At 37.8% G+C, this 27785-nt stretch overlaps 1 protein-coding gene across 1 annotated transcript in view; it reads left to right on the top strand.

The window, feature by feature from the left end:
• MALRD1 (MAM and LDL receptor class A domain containing 1) overlaps positions 1-27785 on the top strand; it is a 283169-nt gene that overhangs the window by 10003 nt on the left and 245381 nt on the right. Inside the window, exons 5-9 of the mRNA XM_075746327.1 lie at positions 3418-3511; positions 8719-8862; positions 13829-13986; positions 22155-22247; positions 24924-25131. Of these exons, the coding sequence (XP_075602442.1) occupies positions 3418-3511; positions 8719-8862; positions 13829-13986; positions 22155-22247; positions 24924-25131 (697 nt within the window). The remainder of the gene's footprint in view (positions 1-3417; positions 3512-8718; positions 8863-13828; positions 13987-22154; positions 22248-24923; positions 25132-27785) is intronic.

Consider the following 27785-nt stretch of genomic DNA (forward strand, 5'->3'; position numbering starts at 1 on the left):
GGTTTATAAATTGTGGGGTTTTTTTAATAATTCAAAACTAAATATTTTGTAAATAGAAAGTATTATCACGAGGTAAAAGAGAGAGAAGACATTTGGAAGCTCAGGGTTGGCATTAACAAATACTGTTTGTTCTTATCTCTTGGTGGTGTTTAAACTAATGCCAAACCATACTTAAACTGTGCATGTAACTTAAATAAAACAATCAGTATCATTGCATCATAGATTATCTTCCTGCCCATAGTGGTGATATACTCTGGATCTTAACTTTCAATACAATATTCCCTTAGCCTCAGTTTAACTGTACCAATAAACTCAAGGTTTAATTTATATAGGAAATACCATTCTGTTCTACAGGGACACTTCAGGTGACAAATACTGTACTTAACTATTCATTGTAGTTTTGAGCCTTTGTCACAGAACACATGCATTCAGTTTTGTTTTGCTCAAAGCTGCTGAGAAACAGGGCAAGTCTCAGAGGTTATTTAAATGTTTTCACATGTACATTTACACAAAATATTAGCACAGTAAACGTAACTTAGGGCTAAAATATTGTGGCTGATGTATACTCACTATTATGCATAATACTGGAGGGAAAGTGGGGAATGGAGAAGAAAATCAGAGGCATTTCCTCCTACAGTAGTTACTGTGAAGAGTTGGTTAGCATACAAACCTGAAGGCATGAGAGCACAACCTCATTTCAGTAAACCATATGAATAACATAATTACTTGACTCGCAGAGGTAACATTGTGGTAAAGCATCCCACAAGATCTGAATTTTTGAAGTAATGTTTGCTTAACCCTGACTGAGAACGTATGTTATAAAATACACAAGTACCAGTGTTGTTACTTGTCAATAACTTACCTCTACCTGATATGAGTGTATGTATAGCAATGTAAGATTGTACTGGAAGGATTTACTTCTAGATTTAGTTTGTCATCCTTTGTATTGTTCAGAAAATTGACTGAATCTGGGAATGGTTAATATAATGTGGCATCTTCTTCCTCTAAATTGCTGGATCAAATCCTAATTAGGTTATTGCTGCAAACCTTGTTATCCTTTGGCCTCTATAATGTGAACTGATGAGCACAGTCCCGCTTTAAAGAGGCATGTGTCAAACTTACTGCAGAAATCATTACGACTGTCTAAATAAATGTAGGTGGGCACCTCACCAAACCTAGAGATTGAAGCTGAGCAAACTTTCTTCTTTGGTTGCATGTTTTTCCTCCAGTGACAGCTTGCAAGATGCTGGTCATACAACTGAATGCAATGCACTTGCCCTTCTGCACTTGTTCTTTTGATATGACAAGGTCTTTAGCCTACAGGGCTACCTGTGGCATTTTTCAAGATAAATTTCAAGCTATGCACAAATAAACTGGAAAAAAGCTGTAATCAAATAATTAGTAATCATACTGGTTTATTGCAGCAGAATGTAGAATTCCCATTGCAATGGAACTGTTAGAAAGATAAGTTTTTTTCCCATTCCAAACTTCCAAAATATATATAAAAAAATCTTTAATTTTATCATGAACTGACATCTCATTTTTCTCAAGAAATTGTCATATTCATTGAATGTTTTAATCATATATTCAGATTTCTTAGTTATAAGATTTCTTAGTGATGATTAAAGTTTCTGTGGAAAAAATGGATAGGAAAAATGAGAGTGCTTGAGTATTTTTGCCAATTTTGCAAGCACACTTGAAGTGAAATTTTAGTTAAAATCAACCTCCACTGCTTATTTTCTTTGTTAATTTTGATATTGACTATTTAATAGTTTTGTCTCTTCCTACTCAAAAAACCCAATAAATCTTATCTTTATGGGATAGAGGCTTTGGTTTTGGCTTTCAAAAATATCCGCCTGTAGGGAATTCTGAAATACGAAGATTGCCACTGCTTTAATTACTGAACACACAGGAAGCTCAGTATGTCTGTTTGGGCTGGGTTTTGGAGAGCTATATCGTGGTTTGCTCTCCTAAACTACTTCCCTCCCTTCTGTTGAGAACAAATTTCTGTCTCCTAGACTTCGTTAAGGGAAATGGCTCTGGGCTTAGGGTTCACTTTTGTCTTTGTGCTTGATTCCTGTGCTTTACCTTGGGCTTCGTTGCTGTACCGGGAATCTGTCCCCATAGCAGCACTTGGTGGGGGGGGGGAAGCCCAGCCTGCGTTAGACCCCCATCTACATTCCCACTACAGCTTTCCCTGCCACTAATGGAGCTGTAATTTTAATTTGTTCTGACGGCCATAGATATTGCGTATTTAGGCAACACTTGTTATAAGCAAATAATGTTATGAGCAAATAGTGTCATTAAGCAGACATTTTCATTACAGATTTTTGGACTGAAGAGCTCTAGACTTTGTGTGAGAAGGAAAACTGAACAATCTCTTGCTCGAATAAATGTGGATGACAATCATTTTGGTTGTTACTGGACTGACTTCCTCAGGGGAGGGCAGATGGATATCTCTGCCAGATAAAGCCCAGCTAATTTTTTTTGGACTTGAGAGCAGCTGGAGGCATTTAGCATGATTTTCTGTCATTGTGGAAGTAGGGAAGTTAAGACACAATGAAGAAAAAAATAGAACTGACACTTTTCTAGAGATGGGTTCAGAGTTGCTGCACCTCTCAGTCTGTAGTAAACCTTTAAAGGACTTCAGGGTATCTGACTCCCCTTAAGGAATGTTATTCGTAAGATTGATTTGTTGGGCTGTTTTAATTGGTGTGGGTTTTGTTGGATTTTCCCGTATACTGTGGTTGATCCATCCTCTTCTATGTCACTGCGAAAAAACTGTGATAGTCTCTACATTTACAAATGTAGAGTGAAATCTACCCTAAAGATGGAAATGTAAAATATTTGTAACTTCTTGTGTATAGAAAACGTTTTAGGAAAAAAAAAAAAAAAATCACTGCTGTAACATTAGAGCAGAATAACAGTTGACCAAGGACTGCTCAAGGTTTGTTTTGGCTAAAAACTTGATGAAAGGCTTCTGATTAATGGCATTTGTTGCTCTGACTTTGCTCCAGGTATCTGATAAATTCTGAAAACAACAAGAAAAAGTTTACATTTCCAGTCTGTGGTGGAATAAAGGCTTGATAAAACACAAAATACTTTGTATTTCTTAACTGTTGTGATCCTTGCTTAGATTTTAATGTATTTTATTGTGGTTTTCAGATCCTTCCTGTTAAATGCTACTTCACTCTTGAGTTAGATTATTAGACTATATATATATATATATATGCTGACAAGCTACAGATATGTGAAAAAGTCAGGATGTTAATCCTCAAAAATTAAGTGCATGATTTGAGTTCTTGTATTTTTAACAGGAACTCTGTGGACTGGACTGGCTTATCTTGGAAGGTTTTTTCTCTTCTCTATGACACTGGTGAATGCCATTTCTTGTTGATTTGCTGTTAATCTCTGCAGGTTATCTTTTGGGGGATGGTGGAGACCCAGAAACAAGATGACACTGTTGCCATTGATGATATCACCTTCAGTGAAGGATGTTCTCTGGCACGTGGTAAGAATACCTGTTTTTCAGGAGACAGGTCATTTTACTTTGTCTTTCCCTTGGATTAGAAGAGAAAACACAAAGGAAAGCCATTTGCTATTCAAAGGCTTTCTTAAGTCCCTAAGTGTTTTCATGTGGCTTATTTTCATTCCTCAAAGCCATCATCTGTCATATCACATCTAAACACAGTTACAAAGAATGACAATAAATACCTTAAGAAATCTGGTACAGTACAAATGTAGCTTCCTCCAGCCAAGAGAGCACTAAGGCCTCAGCGGGCAGAAGAGATCTGCTGGTTTTGGCCAAAGAATCGATGTGTTCAGCCAGCTCAGGAAAAGCTTTGGAGGCAACTTTAGGGAGATTCCCAAGGCACTTGTGCATATTTTTAAATGCGTGAAGGTCCTGATGCTCAGCTGTGTAGTGGGGCTATCTTGTTCCACTCCGCTACATCCAAGAGCTGTAATGTCAGGTTGGTCAGCTCTGCAGCATGTCGGGATTCCTTAGGAATACATTTCCTATTTCTCTTTTCAACCCAATGTAATTTCGAGGGAAAGAAATGCTACCCATCCTAACATAAGTTATATTGTTGCTGCTCTCTATTACACAAGAAGATTGCACTGTTTGACACATGCCACATCCTCAGGTGAGCATAGTCCTGATTCAAAGCACTCCCTTCGTTTTCTTGCCTCTGAGTTGTAGCACAGGCACTGGGGGTTTGGTCTTTAAATTTAACTTGAGGTATGGAACGCAGTGTTTGACACAGACCAAGCTAGGTTACATGATTGGTTTTGTGTACTGTGGTCTAAAATAAAGCTCTCTAGATTTCCGAGTAGGAAAACCTATTGAAAATGGTTGCATATGGTTATTAATGTTAGAGTGCTGAGTAATTGTAGGCAGATCACAGTCAGAGCAAGATACAATCCTAGTGTGATGATTTAGGCAGGCATACATATTTATTTCAAATGGGATCTATATTGGGGAAATGAAGTTTCAGGTAACTAAACTTGGTATGTAAGTCTCTCCATGTTTCAACTTTCTTACAATGGAGAAATATAGATGCAAATATTTTCATTCCAGGGCCCATCTTGCTTTTCTGTTTTGTAGAGGTTTTCTAGCAGTATTACTTAAATGAACAAGGATACTAATTTAAAACTTTGGGCATACTTGTCTATGAACTCAGGCTAAGTTTACAATATGCTTTCTTTGAAAAAATGAATTTCAAACTGACAATGAAAAGAGGACAGAAGTGCAATTCTCCCAAATCCTTTCTGTTCCTTGGAGTATTTCTGCAGATGAAAGGGCAGGCTTAAAATGGAAAAAAATTCATTGCTGGATTCTGGCAACCTATATGATTGCTTAACCAGTTCCCGCAGGGGCATATAAATCTCTCTGTGAAAATATATCGGTTTTTTTCATAAACAAAGTGCTTGTAAAGCAAACAAAAATGAAAAAAAAAAATCAGCTATAGAGATGAAATACTGTCTTGAAGAGATGAAAAAATCAAAAATTGAAACAGAAACAGGGTGTACTCACCAGAACTTATAAATCTAGGTGTTAAACTTACCTTACATGGAAGCTGTTGAAGTATATAGTGTGGCATACAGATTGAGCTGCTGCACTGTTAAGTACCTCAGGTGTATTCTAATAAGAGCCAGTTCTTGTCCTGTGCTTCCCCGTTATGAAAAGGCAACTTCATTAGGTGACATCTAAATTGCTCATAGCAGCCAAAAACAGGGTCAAAAGATCTTCTTTTTCTCCCTGAAAGAGGAATTTTACTACCGAACATTTTCCAATAATTAAAACAAAAGGTCAGATTAATGGTTACTTGAATTTGAAATAATTTTTTTCTCTAGTCCTTGTGGAATGTCTGGGTAAGAAGAGACTTTAAATGAAGACCACTTTAATTGCATGAAATCTGTAGTTAAAATTTGCATTTTTAATGTACCCTTTGTGATATTCAATCCCAGTGTAAATGCACATAAAAAATGACCTGTGCATTTGTATTCATTAATATGACTGTGCTTTTAGGGTTAGTTTAGGGTGAGTAAAATAGCTTAAGTATCTGTGCTTTCAGGAGTTTCTTGACACAAACTGTGATAGCTAAATATAAAAGTAATTTAGTTAAGTTTTAAGTTTTTCTTCCCTTCTCTCACTCCCTTGTCTCCCAAACTGTACCCCTTCAATCTCTTGTGCAGTTCTGCTAGTCAACTTCATGCATTTAAAAAAAACCAACCAAGAACTTTTCTTCAGTATAGCAATTTAAGATATTCTACAGTTTGTAGTTTTCCCAGCAGGTGCCAAATCATTTCAGCTATCATTCAAACACACTACAGGTTTTTATTATACCATTGCATATGTACTGCAGAAAAAATATTTTAGCTGTCAAATAGAAAATATTAAAGTTATGCTCTAAAACATATGTAATGCAAAATCTCCTCTAATTATAGCTTTAGTAGGCCTGTTCAAAGGCTTCATATTCTTATCCAAGTGTCTGATTGCACTGTAGAACTTCCTCCTGACGAATTATATATGTGAAGAACTCCTTTATTAAGATTGTCATTCTGATCTTGCCATAGGGGTGAAAGCAAAGAACCCCAAGGATTAAAGTGGAACGCTATAAGGGAGAATAAGCTTTTTGTCTCAAGTCACTTGTAATGCAAAAGAGGTACACCTTTTCTGCAAAGGTAGCTTTTTTTCTGGAAAACTGGGGTAATTATATATGTATTATTCATAATGTATAAATTTTGACAAAAATTCAGTAAAAATACTTCAATTGGAAACATGTCAAACTTAATTCCTTAGTTATAATCATGCAAAGATGTAGCCTTTAATAGGACAGATATAGAACCAGAAGTAGGGTCTTTCAGATGAACTGCTATAGGGATAGGAGTAAGAAAATCCAAAATACTAATCTTACTATTGTCTGACATGCTGCAGAATTAAGAGCTGGAAAATGGATATTTTGTCCCAAAAGACTGATTATTTTCAAAACAACCAAACAAATAAACAAACAACCTCAGAAATATTTACAACCAAATTTAAAAAATGCAGAATTAATCAAAAAGTTTTGTTTCAATAATTAAAAAGTGTTTAAAGAAGAGCTTGATTCCTTTTGGGTGTATTTGCAACTTTTTTTCCAAATGTTTAAATTTGACAAAATCCATCCTTTTCTAGACCAGTCTAGAATTTTGCATTTTCCATGGAAAATAAGTTTTCCACAAGCTCTTCTTACTTAATACACGGTTTGAACACAGTGCACATGTTTATGCAACTCTGAAACAAGGAAGAAATGAAAGGTCTGTAGCATCAGTTGGGCAGGATGTTTCACTGAGATGTCAGTACTGTGAATAACACAATAACTCTGAGATGCAGTAGACAGTAATGTCTATGTATACTGACATAAAATTATTTCCTCTGCACAGTTAGGAATCTCCATGTTTTCTCTGAGATACCTTGATCAGTATTTAAAAGTCTATCTTAACCAGAAGATTGCCTTTCCCCTGCAATAGTATGAAGGAACAGAACTTCCATTATCATTTGTGCAATCCTGCTTAAAATCATTACTGTCTTTCTGTAGCCATTATTAATTACACAAAATTTTGCAGCTACAATCTGGCATCTCAGACTTCATAGAATCATAGAATTACAGATTGGTTTGGTTTGGAAAGGACCTTTAAAGATCATCCAGTACAATCTCACTGACATAGCAGGGATGTCTTGCACTAGATCAGGTTGCTCAAAGCCCAGTCCAACCTGACCTTGAACACTTCCGATGATGGGGCATCCACAACTTCTCTGGGCGACCTGTTCCAGTGTCTCACCACCCTCATCATCATAAAATGTCATCCTTCTATCCAATCTAAATCTACTCTCTTTCAGTTTAAAACATTGCCCCTTGTCCTGTCACTACAGATCTTGGTAAAAAGTCTCTTTCCGTCTTTCTTATAAGACCTTCTTAAGTATTGCAAGGCTGCAAGGTCTCCATGGATAACAACTCCAACTCTCTCAGCCATTCTTCATAGGAGAGGTATTCCAACCCTCTGGCCATTTTTGTGGCCCTCCTCTGAACTCTCTCCAATAGCTCCATGTCTTTCTTATGCCAGGGACCCCAGAGCTGGACGCAGTACTCCAGGTGGGATCTCATGAGAGTAGACTAGAGGAGAAGAATCACCTCCCTCGATTTGCTGGCCACAATTCTTATTATGTAGCCCAGGACATGGTTGGCTTTCTGGCCTGCAAGCACACATTGCTGACTCGTGTCCAATTTTTCATACACCAGTATCCCCAAGTCCTTCTCTGTAGGGCTGTTCTCAATCAGTTAATGCCCCAGTCTGTACTGATAGTGGTAATTGTGCTGACCCATGTGCAAGATCTTGAACTTGGCCTTGTTGAATTTCATGAGGTTTACATGGTCCCACTCCTCAAGGTCCCTGTCAAGGTTCCTCTGGATGGCATCCCTTCCCTCTAGCATGTCAGCTGTACCACTCAGCTTGGTGTCATCTGCAAACTTGCTGACGGTACACCCAATCCCACTATCTATGTTATAATGAAGATATTTAACAGTATTGGACCCCATATGGACCCCTGAGGGACACCACTTGTTACTAGTTTCCAAATGGACATTGAGCCATTGACTGTAACTCTTTGGACATGGCCATCCAGCCAATTCCTTACCCATCTCACAGCCCATCTGTCAAATCTCTCCAATTTAGAGGTAAGAATATTGGGGGGGATGTACCAAAGGCCTTATAAAAGTCCAGGTAGACAACATCCATAGCTCTTCCCTTGTCCACTGTCCTGGGTTTTGGCTGGGATAGCGTTAATTTTCATTGACATCATATGGTATGGAATACCCCTTTGGCTGGTTTGGGTCAGCTGTCCTGGCTGTGTCCACTCCCAGCTTCTTGTGAAAATTAACTCTATCCTAGCTAGAAACCAGGACGACATGTAATTTTTTATGTTTCCTGGCATCTCTCTGCAGAAGTAAATTCATGAAGGTTGCGATGACTGGCTAATAGCACTCCATTGCTCTGAGAGAAGTATCCATCTTTAGGGAATGATTTCTTAAAATGGTACGGTTAAAGATGGCAGCCTGAAATACTTAGCACTCAGCGATACACAATGCTTTTGAAGTGACCAGTTTAATAAGCATGTTTCTAATGGGAAGTCATAAATAATGACTTCTTAAGAAGTGATTGGTTTTCTTTGTCTTTTAGCACCACAGACTTCCAGTTTTGAGCTTAGCATGTGCGAGTGGCATTCAGACGAGCAGGCTGAGCCTGCTATGTGGGCGCGACTGCAAGCCGGGCACAAGATTGTCTCCTGTCCCTTCCTGAAAGACTGGAGCAACAATACCAAAGGTGGGAAATTTAAGTTAATGCACAATTACTAGCTGTCATTAAAAATATGGTGCTTTTTAGGACAAGGTGGTAACTCAATGTAGAAACAGAATAAAAACATGAAAAGTAATTGCATGTATTTTGTACTTAGCTTTTGCTTTGACCATTTAGTAAGGATGCTGTGAACACACATGCTGGTAAAACATGAAAGATTTTGATGTAAGAATTCCCATACAAACTAATAATTGATTTATTCTCCAGTTAATTCTTTGTATCAGATCTATGCAACAATTTGGTGAAATTAAATTAAATCCATGTAAGCCTACAGCCCTTGCGTATGTTTTTTCTGATTTGTTTGATGCTTGCAGTTTTACTTGTGTAGTCATACTATGTTTGAGCATACACTCGGGAATTTCACGTCAAACCTTTAATTAGGGGAGCTGTAGAGAAACATTTATTATAGAGAATAGTTTATTACTTTTAAAAACAAAATTAATCCAGTTGCAATTTTCAGAAGTAAAGAGCAGCACTTGTTTTTGAAGTCACTGTTTAGTGCTTGTCTATGGGTTTATGGGAAAGGTCTTGGAAAGCTTAATGGATATAAATGTCTAAGAGTTATAATGTGAAATGGAATCGCCTTGCCAGCTAAGTGTTTGGCTTGTCTACTGAGACTGCCTTCAAAGGGGTTAAGTAGCACTAGTTGTAATGGTATAATTTGTGATGTAGCTTTGAAGAACTGATAACATGGAGATTACTGCTTGAACTCTGAGCCCGCAGAAATGGAGTATATGTCATTGATAGCAGCAGAATGAATGCTTAGATATTGTTTTCATTTTACAAAGATTTTAAAAATAATTTTTAGCGTGCATTTCAACACACTCTAGTAACTATAAGTCAAATTATAATGGAATAGCAAGCAGAAGTGCTGGAGTGTATACATTCTATTGAGACAAATTTTTATATGTTAACATTTATGTCCAACAGTGAGCACATAGAGTAGTAAAGCAGATTTTTTTTCTTAGCTTAAAAGAAAAGAGAGGAGTCACAGCACCTTTCAATTTCCACTGGGATATCTAACAAAAATGAGACTTTTCATTTGATTGTATTTTAAAGGCCTCCCTGAAAGATGTTGTATCACTGCTGTACCTTAACATGATACCTCAAGGGATAGTAATGGGTATAGATTTCCCATTTATGGCAATATTGTGCTAGCAGAAAAGATACTGAAATTCTGTAAATGGCTTTTACAGGACCAGGTCATAGGCAATGTCTGCTGAAACAGAACACATTTTGAAACATCTGTTGTATAGGTGCTTGGGTATTATTGTATATAAATATACAGGTAACTGAGTAGGCTGAACATATAACAGAAACAACTGCTTGGGGACATTCCCTGTGCTTCCATGTCATAAAGGAGAAAAGAAAACATGAGAAGAAATAAGTGTCAAAACAATACACAGAATTTAATTCATCATTACCATTGGACAGTACTGAAAACTCTCAACTATGACTGCTCACCTCTCGACACATTCAGTATTTCTATTCATGCAGATCTGTTAAAGCATAAAGGAAGGGGTTGAATATTAACTAAAATTCTAAAAAAACTAAAGAAATCATATGCAAACTGCAAAAATGCCATGCTTGAGGGCTCCAACTTGCAATGCAAATAGAGCTTGACTAAGCTTTAGTTTCTGATTTTGATCAAAGCTTTCACTACTATAAATAGAAGAGGAGTAAGAAACTAAATTATAAAGCAGAGGTCTAGACAATTATATTTATAAAGAAAGGGTTGCTTATAGTCTTTGAATAATCCTCCTTTCCTGGTATTCTTAAATTTAATAAAATACTTTCTGTCCTTGGCAGACTTTTTTTCTTTGTTCTTTTATTGCTTCTTTGCTCCAGTGTTGCATTGTAGGCACTTTCTCTATAACTTTTCCTCTTAATTTCTCTAGTGACAAAAGTTCTTACAGAGGTTTTATATTCCTCTGCAATACTGTTGAGAAAATACTTTGTTGTTGTTGTTGTTTTCTTTGTTGATATTTCCAGCATGTTAGATAGTTTCCATAGTTCATTCTTTTTACATTGGGTTAATCTAGTTTCCTGCATCTGGGGTAATATTTTAATAAGAAACTAATGAAACCAATTCTCTGCATAACAAAAACAAAGATTATGAGATGCAAAAAGAAATAAAAAAAGCACCATGGCTTTTCAAACCAACATTTCAGATAACAAATTATAAAAATCTCTGAAGTTTAACTCTGAAAAAACAGCCAAATCATTAGATTATGTGATTCTATTACATTACTCTTTTTTTGTTTTCAAGATTTCATCCATGACTTGTGAGTTTGTGAAAATTCACCTGTAAAGAGTAGAAACAATGGCAGTTCAGATTTGACCTCTTCTTTCCTCAAAATGGTTGACTTGGGAAGGTTGCAGAGGGCTAGTTCAGAGACTGAACAGTTCTTTGTTGGGGAAGAGAACTTGCCAGAAAAGAAAAGGTCCCACTCTGTGGCTCAGCTTTAACTAAAGGCTCAGTTGTTGCTCTAAAACTAGTAGCATAGATTCGAAGTCGTGTATTTTGTGAAATAAAAAAAAAAAACCCAACAACAAAACATTAATTAAAGCAGAAGGAGTAACAAATTATTTGAGTCAGAAAATGGTTAACATAGAGCCAAGCAGCTAAATATTTATAGGCTTTGAGTTTTCAGTGTAGCAGGATACAGGCAGGTTCATTAGCCCCCCCCTTTCCACCCCCCCAGCTCTAGGAAGAGACTGGGCCACCTCAGAAAGTAAGCTGTAAGCTCCGCTTCTAGTTGGGCTCCATTGCTGTCAGCGACTGATCTTTCCTCAGGACTCCAAGATTTTGCTTACGACAGACAAAATTTTTCTTCAAAACCAAAAGAAACAAGACCGTCTATATCAAACCTGATTAAGCAGCCACATGGGGAAAATAAAAAGCTTTATAGAAAGTTATTAAATTCTACACTCTTTGTCCTGGCAACGATCCCAGCATCTCTTGCCAGAAATACACACATCTCTGTGACTCGATAATCCTACTGCCACATTGGCAGGAATGAAATGGCTTTTCTGGGATTCCCGTTCTACTTCTAAAAACATGGGGAAGTTTGGCACTTCAGAAACAGAAAGTCATGAAAATTCAAGAAAGCAAGAAGGTCAGGGCATAAACACAGCAATATGCTATGCAATGTATTGGACTGAGGGAAATTCAAACCTTAGAGAAGAGCTACAAAGTTTGTAACAAATGAAAGAATAACTTTCCTAATACTGTTAATTTACTGTTGGAAAGCTGCTCAATAGATGTTGGCTATAAGGTAATAATAAAAAAAAAAATTCCCTAGAAGAGGGGAAACAAATAAGTAGATTAGAATAGTTTATTGCCTGTCCAGTTAAACTGACATGGTTCTACTTTTACAGGCTATAGAGAAGAGGGAAAATAATAATAATAAAAAAATCAGAATTTTCAGGACAGGAGTTTCTGGAGTTGTCATTTCTGAAAGTAGACCTCAATTTGCCTCAGAAGTATTCACAATACTTGCATAAAGTGTATTCCGTGAAGAACAGTCCGTATCCTTTGTGGACACGCATTCTGGATGTTTCATAGAACTTTTGTTTATCTAGTGCTGTTCATTTGCTTTCTTATCTAAAAATCATGTCAGCTCCACTTTGCCCTGTTTGTAAAGATTCAGGAACTTGAACTGAAAGAGGGAAAGGAATTATTAATTATCATTAGGCTCAGAAAATAAAATTGGTTGCTTTTATAATAGCATCAGAGAATTCTGAAATTAGATAAAGAATGGGTAGTGTAAATTCTAATGTTGATGCATATTTCTCTTCTGCACAAGGCAGTAGCCATAAAAGTGTAGATGTTTTGTTGATCTCTGTCAAACAGAATGCTGGGTTAAATCTGTAATGTTTCCTTATATCAAGGTTAGCCAGTGTGGCATGAAATTACAAACAGTGTAAAATATTGCATAAGGCAAAGAGTAAACTGGCAACAAAAGGAAAAGAATGTGGTCCCTTATAAAAATTGAATGTTTTCCTTGTGAAATGGTACTTTATTCCTTCAGCTTGAAATAGGTTGTGTAACACTTGCATTTGAGATAAGTTGTATTTAGAGACATGAACACAGAAACAGCGGACTTAAGCCCTTTAATCAGTCCTTGTTTATTATTTTAATAGCTGCTTCAGAAGGCAGCAAAATACTCAGTGACTCAGGAGAGGAAAAAAAAGACCTGATGTATTTGATAAAAAGTATTTAGCCTTTTTATTTCTGACAAATAAAAGACACTGTTGAGGGGATGGAGTACTCCTTTAGATCTCTGCAGGAATGATTTTATAAGGGGCGGTAGGTCAAGAAGAGCACAAATTGCTTTTCTGCTTCAGATGGAAAGACAATATGCTTCCAACATTTTGCTGCAGAAATTCTGGCTGGGAAGCAAAGAACCTTGATAACATGGTGGAGATGCTACTGCCTCCTGTAGCAGTAAGGCAGAATGCTCCCCCACAACCCTCCCCCCCCTCCCCCCCGCCTTTTTTTTTAATTTTGAAGAGTCTACAGAAGTATTACTGTAAAAGAAATGGAAACCATAGTGGAAGATGGAAGAAAGCCCAGTTTCCAAATATATTTGTGATTAGGTATTGAATGGTTGTAAAGGTAAGGAGGGTGAGCTGAATGTGGGACTGCTTACAGCTTCCAATATGCAAAGTAACAACTTCAAGATACTGTCAACTGATGTAATTCTTGGTTCCTGGGGCTATCTGGGAGTAAAATGAAGATATATACCTTTTTGATAGGAAACACTTAGATGACATGCAAGTCACATCATCAACATAACAATCAGATTCCGTTGTTGCAGGCACGGGTCCATGGTTTAATTACGGGAAAACAATCCTTATCTTCATAGACTGACAAAAAAATATATGTTTTGTGAAAAAGCACACTTTTAATTTTTTTTTATTTTTTCAGGCCATTTTGAGTGGTTAGAAGCTAATGACAATGCATTATACAAAAGCGCTTATCTTAACAGCTCCATGTGTCACTGCTCCAGCGAGAACTGCCATTTTCAGTTTCATTACTCCATGGCAGATAGCAGCGTTCTCAAGGCGGTACTGTTAACTAATCAGGTAAGAAGAAACATGCATTCATTTTCAAAGGGTAAAGATACAGCAGACCAGGTGTTACCAGCCAAAACACAAGGAAGTACGTGTGCTAGTGCATGCCTGCCCCCTAAGTTAGTTTGTGCAGAACAGGAACTTGGTATCGTTCCACTCATCTATGCGATTGTAAAACCTGGGTGTTTGCCATCTCAGCTATAAACTAATTTGATGGGTGAATGTTCTGCAATAAGACTTCAAGGACAAACACCAGCTACTACAGAATTAAATAATTTGAGGATTTCAGGGGAAAAAAAATCTATAGTAACAGTTTTTCTAGCCTTCTTCCATTCTGGAAGTGGGAAAATAAGTGATTTTCTCTATGGAGACACAGAAAAAAGGAAAGTTGCTGGCTCAGGATGGATGTCTGGAAGCTAAGCTCTTGCTTAGCCACCTGATTTCCTTCACTCATGTTTTAGAGCTCTAATTTTCCTACTCTTCTACCTATTAGTATGTAAAATAGCCATGTCCAACTGAAGCACAAATGCCAGTTGAGCAATGATAACTATTTCCATCTTTCTTACCTCCCTTGCCTTGTGGAGGGTTTCTGCTGCTAGAATGTTCCCTTTTGAAAGTCTTGTTTAATAAATTAATATTGATACTATTGTACTGCTACTTAATGAAAGCAAGACCAGTACAGATTGTCTCATTAAGTTAATGGCTCTTATATCTTGATGTTGGAGTTGAACTATTTTCACCCAACAATACAAGTATTTAAAAAGATAGATCCATTTCATTCACACAGATAAGATGAAAAAAACCCTGAGGTGTAAAACTACTAAGGGGTCTAAATATAGGATAAGGTAATGGAAACATCTTATTTCTTTCCCACGGTGACTTCAAATATTCATGAAAACATCTCCAGGCTCTTGCTCATTTTTCATTTATAAAAGGGAATAGTTGTGTTTTTCCATGACCCATTACTGTACCAGGGAATTGTAACATAATCAGTGTTCTGGTCAGAATGCAGGGAGATTTGTGACATAGTACTTGCCAGTAAATTCCCAGGTGTGATGCCCATGGCAAGCTTGAGACAGACTAGGAATACTGATGTCTATGATTCAACTAAGTAGCATCAATGGATCTGATTTAAGAGTTTTCTTTCCCTGAAAATATAGCAAATCATGTGATCAAAAAACATGAGAAAACTGGCATTTGAGTTCCCACAGAACTGAGAGCCTAAATTGAATTAATTGTTAATCAGTTCCTTACAATTGTACTAGAAGAATGATTTTGGCAGTTATTACATCAGTTCGGTCTACTCTGTTTCCACAGCTTCTCTTAGCCATTTGATGTTTTAGTTACTGAATTTCTCCTTCAGTCAGAAGTGTATTTATTACACATAGACTTATTTGAGGTCGATATGAGTTACTCATACTGCAAAATTTGCCAGAAAAACCTTCAGAAACATAAGCTTCTTCTGGTAGCTTTAAAACCAAAACCCTATAGAGTCATTTTTAAGACTTCTTAAACTGAAATGAAGGGGCACAGTTTGCTACTGAATCGTTATCTTGTTTATAGAAAACAAATGATTCTTCAAAACTAACCAAATACTGAGAAACAGAAGCGAGAGTCTTCACTCTTCTGACCCTGGAGGACAACAGAGCTGCTGTCCTGGAGGCTGTCATTCAAAATAACCTCTCAATTGCACAGTCCAGTACCATGCAGTTTCCCTGCACCCCCTTCTACTGTTTTTATTGATCAGAACCTCTCATGTCTGAATAACTCTCGCTATGTCCCAGTACCAACAGGCCTGATGCAAACAGAGACTGGATTACTTTTAATGTACGGTTCTCAGTACAGTTCTTAGAGGACAAGCACACAGATGTTGCAAAAGTATCCCTAGCCTTCCTTACCCTTTCAACACAGAGGCCAAACATGAGTGAACGTATTTCCTAATATAGACAATATGACATCAGTTGGAAGACACAGAATTTAAATTGTTCTGGAGAACAAAGAAGAATAGGGAAAATGGAACCTTTTTGCCAACAGCAACCTGTTGCTGGCTTATATTTAACTTGCAGTCCATGATAATCTGCAGAACTTTTCCTGTTTGATTGCTGGCTTAGCAAAGTTGTTCTTCATTCAATACTACTGCATTTGATCATTTGATTTTTCTTTCCTAACTGTGATTCATATGTCTGAAATTTGTGTTATTGGTTTGAAACTGTTTTTTGTATATTGAGATGATTTTAAATTCCAATGATGTCCCTTCAGAGTGCTTGTATTTCCTCTGATTTTAGTGTTATCCACATTTTTTTTTTTAATTTTATTTCTCATTACACTATCACAACAGTTAGCACTATAATTACGTCAGGCCCTGCAACAGACCTATGCAGAGCCCTATTATAATTTCCTTTCAGTTTAATAGAAAACTATTGACAGCTCCTCTTTTAAATAAGGTCCCACTCCTATTTCTACACCCATTTTACAGTAATTTCATCTGCACCAAATCTCTTCAATTTGCTTAAAGAATGTCCTGTGAGATTATGTTAAAATCCTTAATAAAGTAATTTGTACTTTTTCAAGTCTGTTTATGATGAAAAAATAAAATAAAAATTACACTGGCTGAATGTGACTTGCTCTTCATCAGAAGCAGCTAATGTAGGTTTCTCACTTCCTAATTCTCTAGCTGCTTACCAGATTATTAGCAATTTGGTCCAGTGTCTTATGAGTTGCCAACCTTCAGCTGACTGATTGGCTATAATTGCATAGTCTGTATTTTTCCCTTAACTGTAATATATATCCTTTGTTCTCCCAGTTCTCTAGCTTCCCACACATTCTCCTCAGGTTCTCAAGAGTTAGTTGTTGATAATAAGATATTCCTTCCATTGTATAACTTTTACTTAAAACTTCCTGATTCCCTTCCAGTTTCAGTATTTCTGGCTTATATATATTTGTAATGCCGTTCTTCTATTCCAGTCCATGTTTGCATTCACATTTGACATTATTAACTGTCTTACTAACATGAAATCTAAACAATATTAACTGTCTGATAAGTTTTAATCTTTTCTGTGAAAACTGAAATGAAAGAAGATAATATTGACTTCAGTCTATTATTTGCCATTCATTACTTGCTCACTCCTCCCATTAAGTAATGGGCTTATACTTATTCCTTTTATCTGCTTAAACTTTAGATCTTGTATGGCTTACAAAACAGATAGAAATTAAACAATATTATGTGGATGTGGTCTACCTAGGTAATTTCAACTGATGTTTATATGTGCAAACATATTTATCATAGAATCATAGAATTGTTTACGTTGGAAAAGACCTTTAATATTGTTGAGTCCAACTGTTAACCTGGCACTGCCAAGTCTGCCACTAAACCATGTCCATCAGCACCACATCTACACATCTTTTTAATGCCTCTAGGGATGGGGACTCAACCACATCCTTGGGCAGCCTGTTCCAATGATTGGTAACCCTTTTGGGGAAGAAATTTTTCCTAATATCCAATCTAAACCTCCCCTGGTGCAACTTGAGGCCATTTGCTCTCCTCCTATCACTTGTCACTTGGGAGAAGAGACCAACACCCACCTGTCTACAACCTCCTTTCAGGTAGTTGCAGAGAGCGATAAGGTTGCCCCTCAGCCTCCTTTTCTGCAGACCAAACAACCCCAGTTCCCTCAGCCGCTCCTCATAAGACTTGTGCTCTAGACCCTTCACCAGCTTTGTTGCCCTTCTCTGGACACGCTCCAGCACCTCAATGTCTTTCTTGTAGCGAGGAGCCCAAAACTGAACACAGTATTTGAGATGCGGCCTCACCAGAGCTGAGTACAGGGGGAACAATCACTTCCCTAGTCCTGCTGGCCACACTATTCCTGATACAAGCCAGGATGCTGTTGACCTTCTTGGCCACCTGGGCACACTGCTGGCTCATGTTCAGCTGGCTGTCGACCAACACCTCCAAGTCCTTTTCTGCTGGGCACCTTTCCAGCCACTCTTCCCCAAGCCTGGAGTGTTGCATGGGGTTGTTGTGACCCAAGAGTGGGACCTGGCATGGAGCCTTGTTGAACCTCATACAATTGGCCGCAGCCCATTGATCCAGCCTGTCCAGATCCCTCTGTAGACCCTTCCTGCCCTCCAGCAGATCAACACTCCCACCCAACTTGGTGTCGTCTGCAAACTTACTGAGGGTGCACTCCATCCCTTTGTCCAGATCATTGATAAAGATATTAAAGAGAACTGGCCCCAGTACTAAGCCCTGGAGAACACTGCTTGTGAGTGGCCACCAACTGGATTTGACTCCATTCACTACAACTCTTTGCACCCGGCTATCCAGCTAGTTTTTGACCCAGCGAAGTGTACACATGTGCAAACCATGACCAGCCACTTTCTCTAGGAGAATGTTGTGGGAAACAATGTCAAAGGCTTTACTAAAGTCTAGGTAGACAACATCCACAGCCTTTCCCTCATCCACTAAGCAGGTCACCTTGTCATAGAAGGAGATCGGGTTAGTCAAGCAGGACCTGCCTTTCATGAACCCATGCTGACTGAGCCTGGTTGTCCTGTACATGCCATGTGATGACACTTGAGATAATCTGCTCCATAACCTTCCCCTGCACTGAGATCAGACTGACAGACCTGTAGTTCCCTGGATCCTCCTTCCAGCCTTTCTTGTAGATGGGCGTCACATTTGCTAACCTCTGCCCAACAGGTACCTTCCCAGTTAGCCAGGACCACTGATACATGATTGAAAGTGGCTTGGTGAGCACTTCTGCCTGCTCCCTCAGTACCCTTAGATGGATCCCATCTGGCCCCATAGACTTTTGTGTGTCTAAGTGGTGTAGCAGGTTGCTAACCATTTCCCCTTGGATTATCACAGAATCACAGAACGGTAGGGGTTGGAAGGGACCTCTGGGGATCATCTAGTCCACCCCCCTGCTAAAGCAGGATTACCCAGAGCATGTCGTCCAGGTGGGTTTTGACTGTCTCCAGAGAAGGAGGCTCCGCAGCCTCTGGGTAACCTGTTCCAGTGCTGGGTCACAATTAAAGTGAAGAAGTTTTTTCTCATGTTGAGATGGAACTTCCCGTGTTCCAGTTTGTGCCCATTGCCTCTTGTCCTGTCATTGGGCACTATTGAAAAGAGTCTGGCCTCATCCACTTGACATCTGCCCTTTAGATATTTATAAGCATTGGTCAGATTCCCTCTCAATCTTCTCCAGGCTAAACAGCCCCAGCTCTCTCAGCCTTTCTTCATAAGAGAGATGCTCCGCTCCCCTCATCATCCTTGTAGCCCTCCGCTGGACTCTCTCCAGTAGTTCCCTGTCTTTCTTGAACTGTGAAGCCCAGAACTGGACACAATATTCCAGATGTGGCCTCACCAGGGCAGAGTAGAGGGGTAGAACAGCCTCCCTCCATGTACTGGCCACACTATTCTTAATGCACCCCAAGATACCATTGGCCTTCTTGCCCACAAGGGCACGTTGCTGGCTCATGGGGGCTTCATTCTGCTACTCATTCCTGTCTTCCGGTCCAGGGGACTGAGTACACTGAGAACAACTGGTCTTACTGTTAAAGACTGAGACAAAGAAGGCATTAAGTACCTCAGCCTTTTTCTCATCCTTTTTCACCGTGTTCCCCGCCACATCCAATAAAGGATGCAGATTCTCCTTAACCCTCCTTTTACTGCTAGTGCATTTATACATTATTTAATGTATTTATAGAAAAATATTGGTACCCTAATTCACTAAATTTTCTGCAAGTGTTCAGCAACACTTGCAAAAACCATGCAAGTACACTTGTCTGCAGAAGTTAAAGATGATCCATTAATCACTTGTACAAAGGGAATAAAGCATTTTTTCCAAATTACTCTCTGAAATGAGAGAAGCAGGGACAAAATGATGAGTTCAGTTGTACAGCAGTGGATGTATCTGTAGAGAAATGTCAAAAATAATAGCAAAAAAGTATTTTATAAATGGAATTGATAAAAAAAAAATCATAATTGTCACTTCCATCCTTCAAATCTGAGTAGCATTCTCTCAAAAAAAAAAAAAAAAAAAAAAAAAAGCATTGCAGGAAAAAGAAACAATTCTTGGCCATTTTAGCTTTACAAAAAATTGTTTATAGGTAGTAATATATCACAACAGGGGGAACAGAGTGAAAGTATTTTGAGCAACTGCTCCCCTGCTTCACCAAAATAAATCTCAAGGGAAAGGACTGGAAAAGCAATACATTCAACATTTTAGAAGAAGGCTAGAGACACAAGAAATGTGCTAGAGGGGTTAACCGATTTGTACCAAACGGGTGGAAGAATCTGACAAGCAGGATGAATACTACAGAGAAAACATTGTGAGGAAGGGAAATAATATTATTGGCTTACTTGCTCTGTATAAAATCAGAGGATAATGTCTGTTGCATGGAACAATAGCCACGTTAAAAGTTGTTGCATCTGAAGTGATTTACAGCTTTCAGTGTGAAAAACAGCCCTGGAAGATCTGGATACTGGCACATGGACAGAAAACTCAAGTTTACTGCTACAAAATATTTCTAAAATATTTCTAAAAGCAGACACATAACCACAGGCTATAGTTTTAACCTGCTGTGCAGTATGGTTCCTAGTACATCATCTTTTTCTGTTTATTACATGTGGCTATTGTAGGCTAATAACATTGATAAATTTTCTTTGGAAGATTAATTGTTTAGCAAAATTAAGCAAGTTCTATGCAGAATGAAATATCCCCGACACCGAAAGACATCTGTCACACAAACAAGTTGACAAATACTTATATTCTATACTGATGTGGAAACTCACAGCTGACCTTTACTTCTGAAATCAAGTATGTCATGCGGTTTATCCGAATTTGATCTCTTATGTCATTTAGTGTTTGGAATTATGATATGGGCTCGGCCCTGTCTTGCAGTTTTCCAAAACTAATTTTTGAACACATATTCAATAGAGATTTAGTCTTCCAGCTTTGTTAATATGTCATAACAGTTGAAGCCTGGGTAGGAAAACAGCATAAGTAGTTGACTACTCATCACAAATCATATCAGTGTTGTTTTGCTGGCTCAGACCTCCCAGTCTATCAAACAGCAGACAGCATCTTCCTCCTCTTTTTTTATATTGCAAGACAGGAAAAAAGATAACTTACTTTGTGTATAGTATTGATAACATTTCACATACCTATCATATCCCATTTTGTTCATCTCCTGTAAGGTAAACTGTTTTTATCCTTTCAATTGAATTTCCATTTCTATTATCCTGCTTCACATCTTTTTCTGAACTTCCTCTAATTCTGTAATACCTTTTGTGGAAAAGGCATGACCAGGACTTTGCACATTATCCTGAGAAGAGTCTCACTATTGATACTTGTAATGGTAAATCTATTCGTATGTATAACCTATATTAGCTTTTCCTGCATTTTTTTCTGTCTTTCTGGTTTTGCTCTATTTTGGAGCTGATTCTTGAAAAGATTTTATGTAGGGATATGAAGTTCACATTGCTACATTTCTTTTCTTCCAGTTAGGATCATGACCAGAAGCAGAATAAGCATGAGCTGGTTTTGTCAGATTATTGAATCAAAAGTGCTTGGAGTGCTTTCATGAAGGGAGTCATATTTGGCACTCTTGCTATTATCCTTAGGAGGTGGAGTGAAAATAGAGATTGAGGTAACTGCGAACATGACTAGGACTTGTTAGGTAGTACTTTGCCTGCTTGCCTTAACAGATTTTTTTTCAAAAAAGGTTTTAGCATGGTTGATTGTGCAATTTGACAGACCCCACATTCAGTTCTAAGAAAGCTAAACCTAATTATAACACAACATAATATAAGCAGTTATTTATGAAAAAGAAACTAATGTAGAGAGCATCATGGAAACATATTCTTAAATTCAGCAATAACATGGCTTAATTTACATCTTAATTCCCTTTAATTCTACCAAGCTGACTCCTGATAATTATATTATTAGCCTGTTTAATCACAGTAAAAATGTCTTGTTTCCCTTCTCTCCCATAGAGTTCAGATGCAAAGATTGCAAAAGAATATATGTGAAGATCTAGTTCCTCTCATAGAGCAACTTTGTATATAGTGGTCATTTGGCTAGGATATGAAAAGATTGAGGACAAAAAATGGCCTTGATAATTTATAGAGGAACAAAAATTAGCTTTATAACATCGTATTCTACATTTTTCAGGAGGAACACGTCTTGTGGGAAACCAAGATCATGACTAAGAAGGAATGGGTCAAAGTGGATATACAGCTGCCAACAGGGCTAGAAAAATTAAAGGTATGAATGAAAAAGGCACATGCTTGATTTTTGAAGATGGTTTACCTTATTGTTTATAAATCTTCTAGGAGACTTAAAAAATTGTTAAAAAGATATGTATCCTGAAGGTCTTGCTGTTCTTCATTGCTTCAATGTGCGTAATGCTCTGGTTATAGCTCAAAAAAACATCTACAGAAACATCACACGTTGAATCTTCTTGTCTTTAATAACACACCAGAAAATGAATACAAATCTCACCATACTTTAGTTATCTGAGTCCATCTCAGGTGTTACCAACTCATTTAAATATAAATGCTAGTAAGTGAGATGATTTGAATGTTTGTGGGATTTCAGTGAAATCATGTAAACCAGTAATTGTGAGAGAATACCTTCTCCTTCAATTTTCAGACATAGAGAAGAACACAAAGTTGCAACTACTTAATTCTTAATTTAATTTACAAGTTTCTATTTTTAAGTAATTTTACATTTACATTTATTTTTCATAATTCTGTAAATAGCCATCATATTTTACTGTCTCAACAATCAGCTGAAAATGTAATCTCTGTGAAAGGACGAAGACTAAGCCTGCTGCAGGAATTGATGTTTTGACATATGTTAGAATGAATGCATTTCAGCAAGCTAGTAGGCTATAAGTACCTGTTTTTGCCTATCTCTCCTTTTCCCACAAGGACAAGTGTGAATAAACAACCAGATGTGTAATAAGACTATCTATAGTATCTAAAAACAAATTTAAAAAGGCTGCTGAAGTTGTATGTATATATGTAGAAAACCAAACTTCTGCATTCTTGTACAAATATGGTAAGGATCACTTGTGCTTAGGGAAGGAAAGATACTGTCTTTAATTATGTGATTATGTAATGTTTTCAGCATAGCATTCTGCTGTTTGAACTGGTGGAGAATGGATACCATTAGAAGACTTTTGTCATTTTGAAGAAATTGTCTCTAGTGGAAGATAAAGACATATATCATTCTTATTTCTTAGAAAGAAAAATTCCTCTTGAGATTTCACTCCAACCTAGTTCCCAGTTTTTGGTGAGCGTGTTAGACCTTTCTGCTTATGACCCAAATCACATCTGTTCTAATTTCCTTCTGTTTTGTCAGATACTCTTGTCCAGCTTTCCTTCTACTGTTTTCTGCCTCTTGCACGACTACTTTCTGAGACTCACGCCCTGGTCATGTCCCAGCCTGTCAAAGCCCACAATGCCATTTTTGATTCGTGCCTCCAACTCCTGCTCTTGGTGGTTCCTTTCATTGCAATCTTAATCCTTCTGATGAATCCAAGCTTGCTTCCACCTGCTTGCTGCTTTAGCTCAGGTAAAAGAAACTTGGAGAGCACAACTGGGGTAATCTGCTGTGCTGGTTAACCTTCTTCATAATAGCTAGTATGGGCCTATGTTTTGAATTTGTGCTGGAAACAGTGTTGATGACACAGGGATGTTTTAGCAATTGCTGAGCAGTGCTTACACAGAGCCAAAGCCTTTTCTGCTTCTCACACCACCCCACCAGTGAGCAGGCTGGGGGTGCACAAGAAGTTGGGAGGGGACACAGCTGGGACAGCTGACCCCAACTGACCAAAGGGATAGTCCGTACCATGTGACATTATGCTCAGCATACAAAGCTGGAGGAAGAAAAAGGAAGGAGGGGATGTTCGCAGTGACGGTGTTTGTCTTCCCAAGTCACCGTTACACGTGATGGAGCCCTGCTTTCCTGGAGATGGCTGAACACCTGCCTGCCCATGGGAAGTGGTGAATGAATTCCTTGTCTTATTTTGCTTGCATGCATGGCTTTTGCTTTACCTATTAAACTGTCTTTATCTTAACCTATGAGTTTTCTCACTTTTACTCTTCTGATTATTTTCCCCATCCCACTGAGGGGGAAGTGAGCAAGCAGCTGTGTGGTGCTCAGTTGCTGGCTCGGGTTAAATCACGGCATCTCCTTGCTTTGAGACCCAGCAGAGGAGTGCTCCACGGTGGCCAGGAGCAAGAGATGTTCTTCTGAAACTTCATTGCTCTAAATCAGCTTGTCTGAAATCTGATCAGCGCAAGTGAGCTTGTCAGAGAGACAAATACTCCTTGAATCCCTATGTCTATGCCAATAGCAATAAAATAAGCAGGTCCAGGGCACAGGACCAAGATTGACATGCGATAGTCCATATAATTAAAACATTAACATGGTCCCTAGCAAGGTTTTGCCCCAAGCAAATTGTTAACCTATGCTGTGCCAATTGGTGTCTGAGGACATTCCCTAGTCCAGTTTATTCACCAGTGAGTGTAACTGAAATTTTTTCTCTTGGGCATCTGCAAAATGAGGTTCTGAAGAGACTTCAGAGTAGAAGATGGAGTCTTTAGGATATTACATTTCAGGTCACTTTTCTAAAGCACAGGGGCATTGCAACTTTTTAGCCACATTGTTATGAGATTAGGACTTTTTCTTTTATATGGGCTTTTACTTAACTTCATTCTTTGAATTTGTCAAAGCATTGTAGCTGAATATTTTCAGAAATTTCAACCTGATGTAGTCATACAAAATTTCAGCTTTTAATTTGAAATTTTTTATGTTTTTGTAATGGAAAGTATTCAGTGCTTTTTACACAGAACATTTGTCTTTTATGTAAATAAAAATCAGTTTCTCTCTGTTGTCTGTTAATGCAAATATTTTAACTGTAACAATCCACAGCTGACATTTAAAGGAACACTCCAGAGCAGGGCAGGTTTCATCTGTCTGAATAGCATCCAGCTCTTGGACACTACATCATCAGAGCCACCAGGTTTCTGCTCCTCAGAAGAATTCACCTGCATTGATGGGCAGTCCACAGAGCCTGGATCGGCCTGTGACTCTCACCCAGACAGTTCTGACGGCAGCGATGAGGATCCAGCAGCCTGCTGTAAGTGAATTGCATTGCTTTAGAAGGACACGGTGCTGAAGGGTATGTGAAACCTAAACAGCTCTATCCAACAAATGGCTAGAAAATTTATTACTTGTATAACTTCTTTTCCCCAGAATATTTAATGATGTACAGGTTAATGACAATGTTCATAGCATTTTCTGTACTGCATTTTTCTTCTTCTCATTGCTTTCTATTTCTTTCTCTGGCCTCAGCAATTTGTTTTGGATCCAGATAGTAAATTTTTAAGTATCTGCAGAAATGCAACATTTTGCATATTTTTGTTTAAATGTATTCCCTACATACAACATTTATAACCTCGACTTCCCTAATTCGAGAGGCACTGAAATCTGCCTTGGGATTTGTTGTTTGAACACTTTTTTAATTTAGACTGTCTGTGAGTTACCGTCAGAAAATACATTAGCTGACATGATATTTGCATGGTGATACAAATCACCATACAAATTGGTTACAGTGCAGAAGCTACATCTTATTCATGATATTTTCAATTGAAGGTTACTTTGCTTAGAAGTCACAGTTTCTACTGTATAATCAAGAATAAAAGAAAATAATTAAAATTGCTCGACAATGTCTATAATAATTCTGAGACATTTTAGATCTCCATATGAAAGTAGCTTTAGAGACTCTATCACTTCTAAAATGAATATTATACAGTGTACATCTGTATTTATGTTTTCCTGTGGTAGTAGCAATTAAATGTGTGTTGCAGATGAAAACTGTGCACATATTTAAGATATTGGTGATGATATATATTGCTGCTGGGAGGTGCAAATTAAAATTTCATGTGTCACTCAAGACAGCAGGATGAAGAACACTGATAATGTTGTATTTTCAAATTTCTTGAGAAGACTTTAAGAACTATTTGTGACTATGAGCTTTTTTAAAAAAAAAAAAACCAAAAAACAACAAAACAACACAAAACAACTTCTCACAGTCTGAACCTTTAATCTTTTCAATTACTTAAAGAACCATGCAGGAGCCATCTCTGAAACAAGTAATATTTGCAAATGTTGAAATAACATTTTAAATAGGAAGGTTTATACTGTTTTATCTCTGGGGGTAATCTAAGCCAACATAAAAGTCTATAGGGGCTCCCTCTCTGAGATCTGTTTTCCTTTTTTACAAGATTTGACTCTATGCTGCTAGCTCTGTGTGTTTGCTGGTAGGAGTGTGGAGACTCTTCTCATGCTCTTTTGGAGAAGGAATGGAATGAAATTGAATAGTACTTTATAAACTGGACTTTATTTCTCAGCAATTTAGTGTTCTCAGTTCAGTAACAATGTGAGAAAATTGTGGTGAATAATAACTGGGAATATAGAAGAATAATTTTAAGGTTTAAAAAGAGAATGAAAAATAATTGTGCCAGTTGAAGGGCAGCTGTTAATAGTACTACACAAAGTAAAATTAAAGATAACTCTAAACACAGGTAATTACATTTTGCATGCAATGCATTGCACTTATTTTATTTTTACCTCTGTGCCTCAGACACTGGACATTGGCATTGGGTAACCAAAAGATTAACAAATAACCTAGATATAGTCAGTATTTTGGAGTTAAAGAAAGACCACATTGGGACTCACTCTTGAGAATATTGCTTCCGTCATGCTCGAGTAGATGGGTCAGAAAAACTGGAGAGTGGGCAGCAGAAAGAAAATTCAGAATGGCCTGGGGTTCTCAACATTGTCCTTCATGGCATCTGAGGGTGCTGGGGCAAGGACTGACAGGAGGTCCAGCCCGTGCAAAACCTTCTTTGATAGCTCTGCTTGGCGGTCCACTGTCTGCTGCTTCCTCTGCAGTTAACTTTGGTTCACCATGTGGCACTGATTCTCCACTAACTCCTAGTGTAGTTCAATTCAAAGAAAAGATCACACTCAGTTGAACCTGAGACATAGGGATTGTGTGCTCCACTCTGTGCTGAGGCATTTACAGGTTGAAGATGTATCATTTTTTTTTGAGCAGTGCACAAAAGTATACTCATCCTCTCAAAAAAGTGTGAGAAAAGGTGCTTTTCTTAAATACAAGTAACCCATAGCAGTTGCATGTTGCTCTGACTACTGGCTGAGAAGAAAGAAAAGAAAAAAATAACAAACTTTAAAATAACAATAACTGGTTTTGAAGTTGGCCCATTTTAATGGCTAATATTGTCTTGGATACTTCACACATTCCTTTTCAGGAAGAGCACCCTAAAGGTGGAATTTAGCTCTTCAGCAGTTTGGTCAGCTTAGAAAATTCATCTTTCTCACACTTTCTGCAGTCTGGAACAAAAGACCTAAAGGAAAAATCATCCTTTATTTCCTTCCTCTTTTCCTCTCCTTATGTACACTTTCCACATGATCTTGAAATTGTCCTCCATGATATGTAGAGTGCACTACATTTATTCACATTGATTTTCAGCAAAAATTCCTATCTGGTATAATAATGCATATTTTAGCCTCTATTCTTTTAGTTATTTTAGCATCTATCCTTGGACACATCCTCTGTAGTTTCCTTTGATGAAGTACTCTCAGGTACGGAAAGAGCTGACAGATCTCCATACTGAATGAAAACAAAGGCAGACAGCTGTTACTTAGCAATGTGAAGGATTTCCCTCTTCTTTGAGGATTTTCTTTTCTTCATTATAATGGAGAAGGAAA

The sequence above is a fragment of the Balearica regulorum genome, chromosome 2 (genome assembly GCF_011004875.1).
Source record: "Balearica regulorum gibbericeps isolate bBalReg1 chromosome 2, bBalReg1.pri, whole genome shotgun sequence".
NCBI lineage: Eukaryota > Metazoa > Chordata > Aves > Gruiformes > Gruidae > Balearica > Balearica regulorum.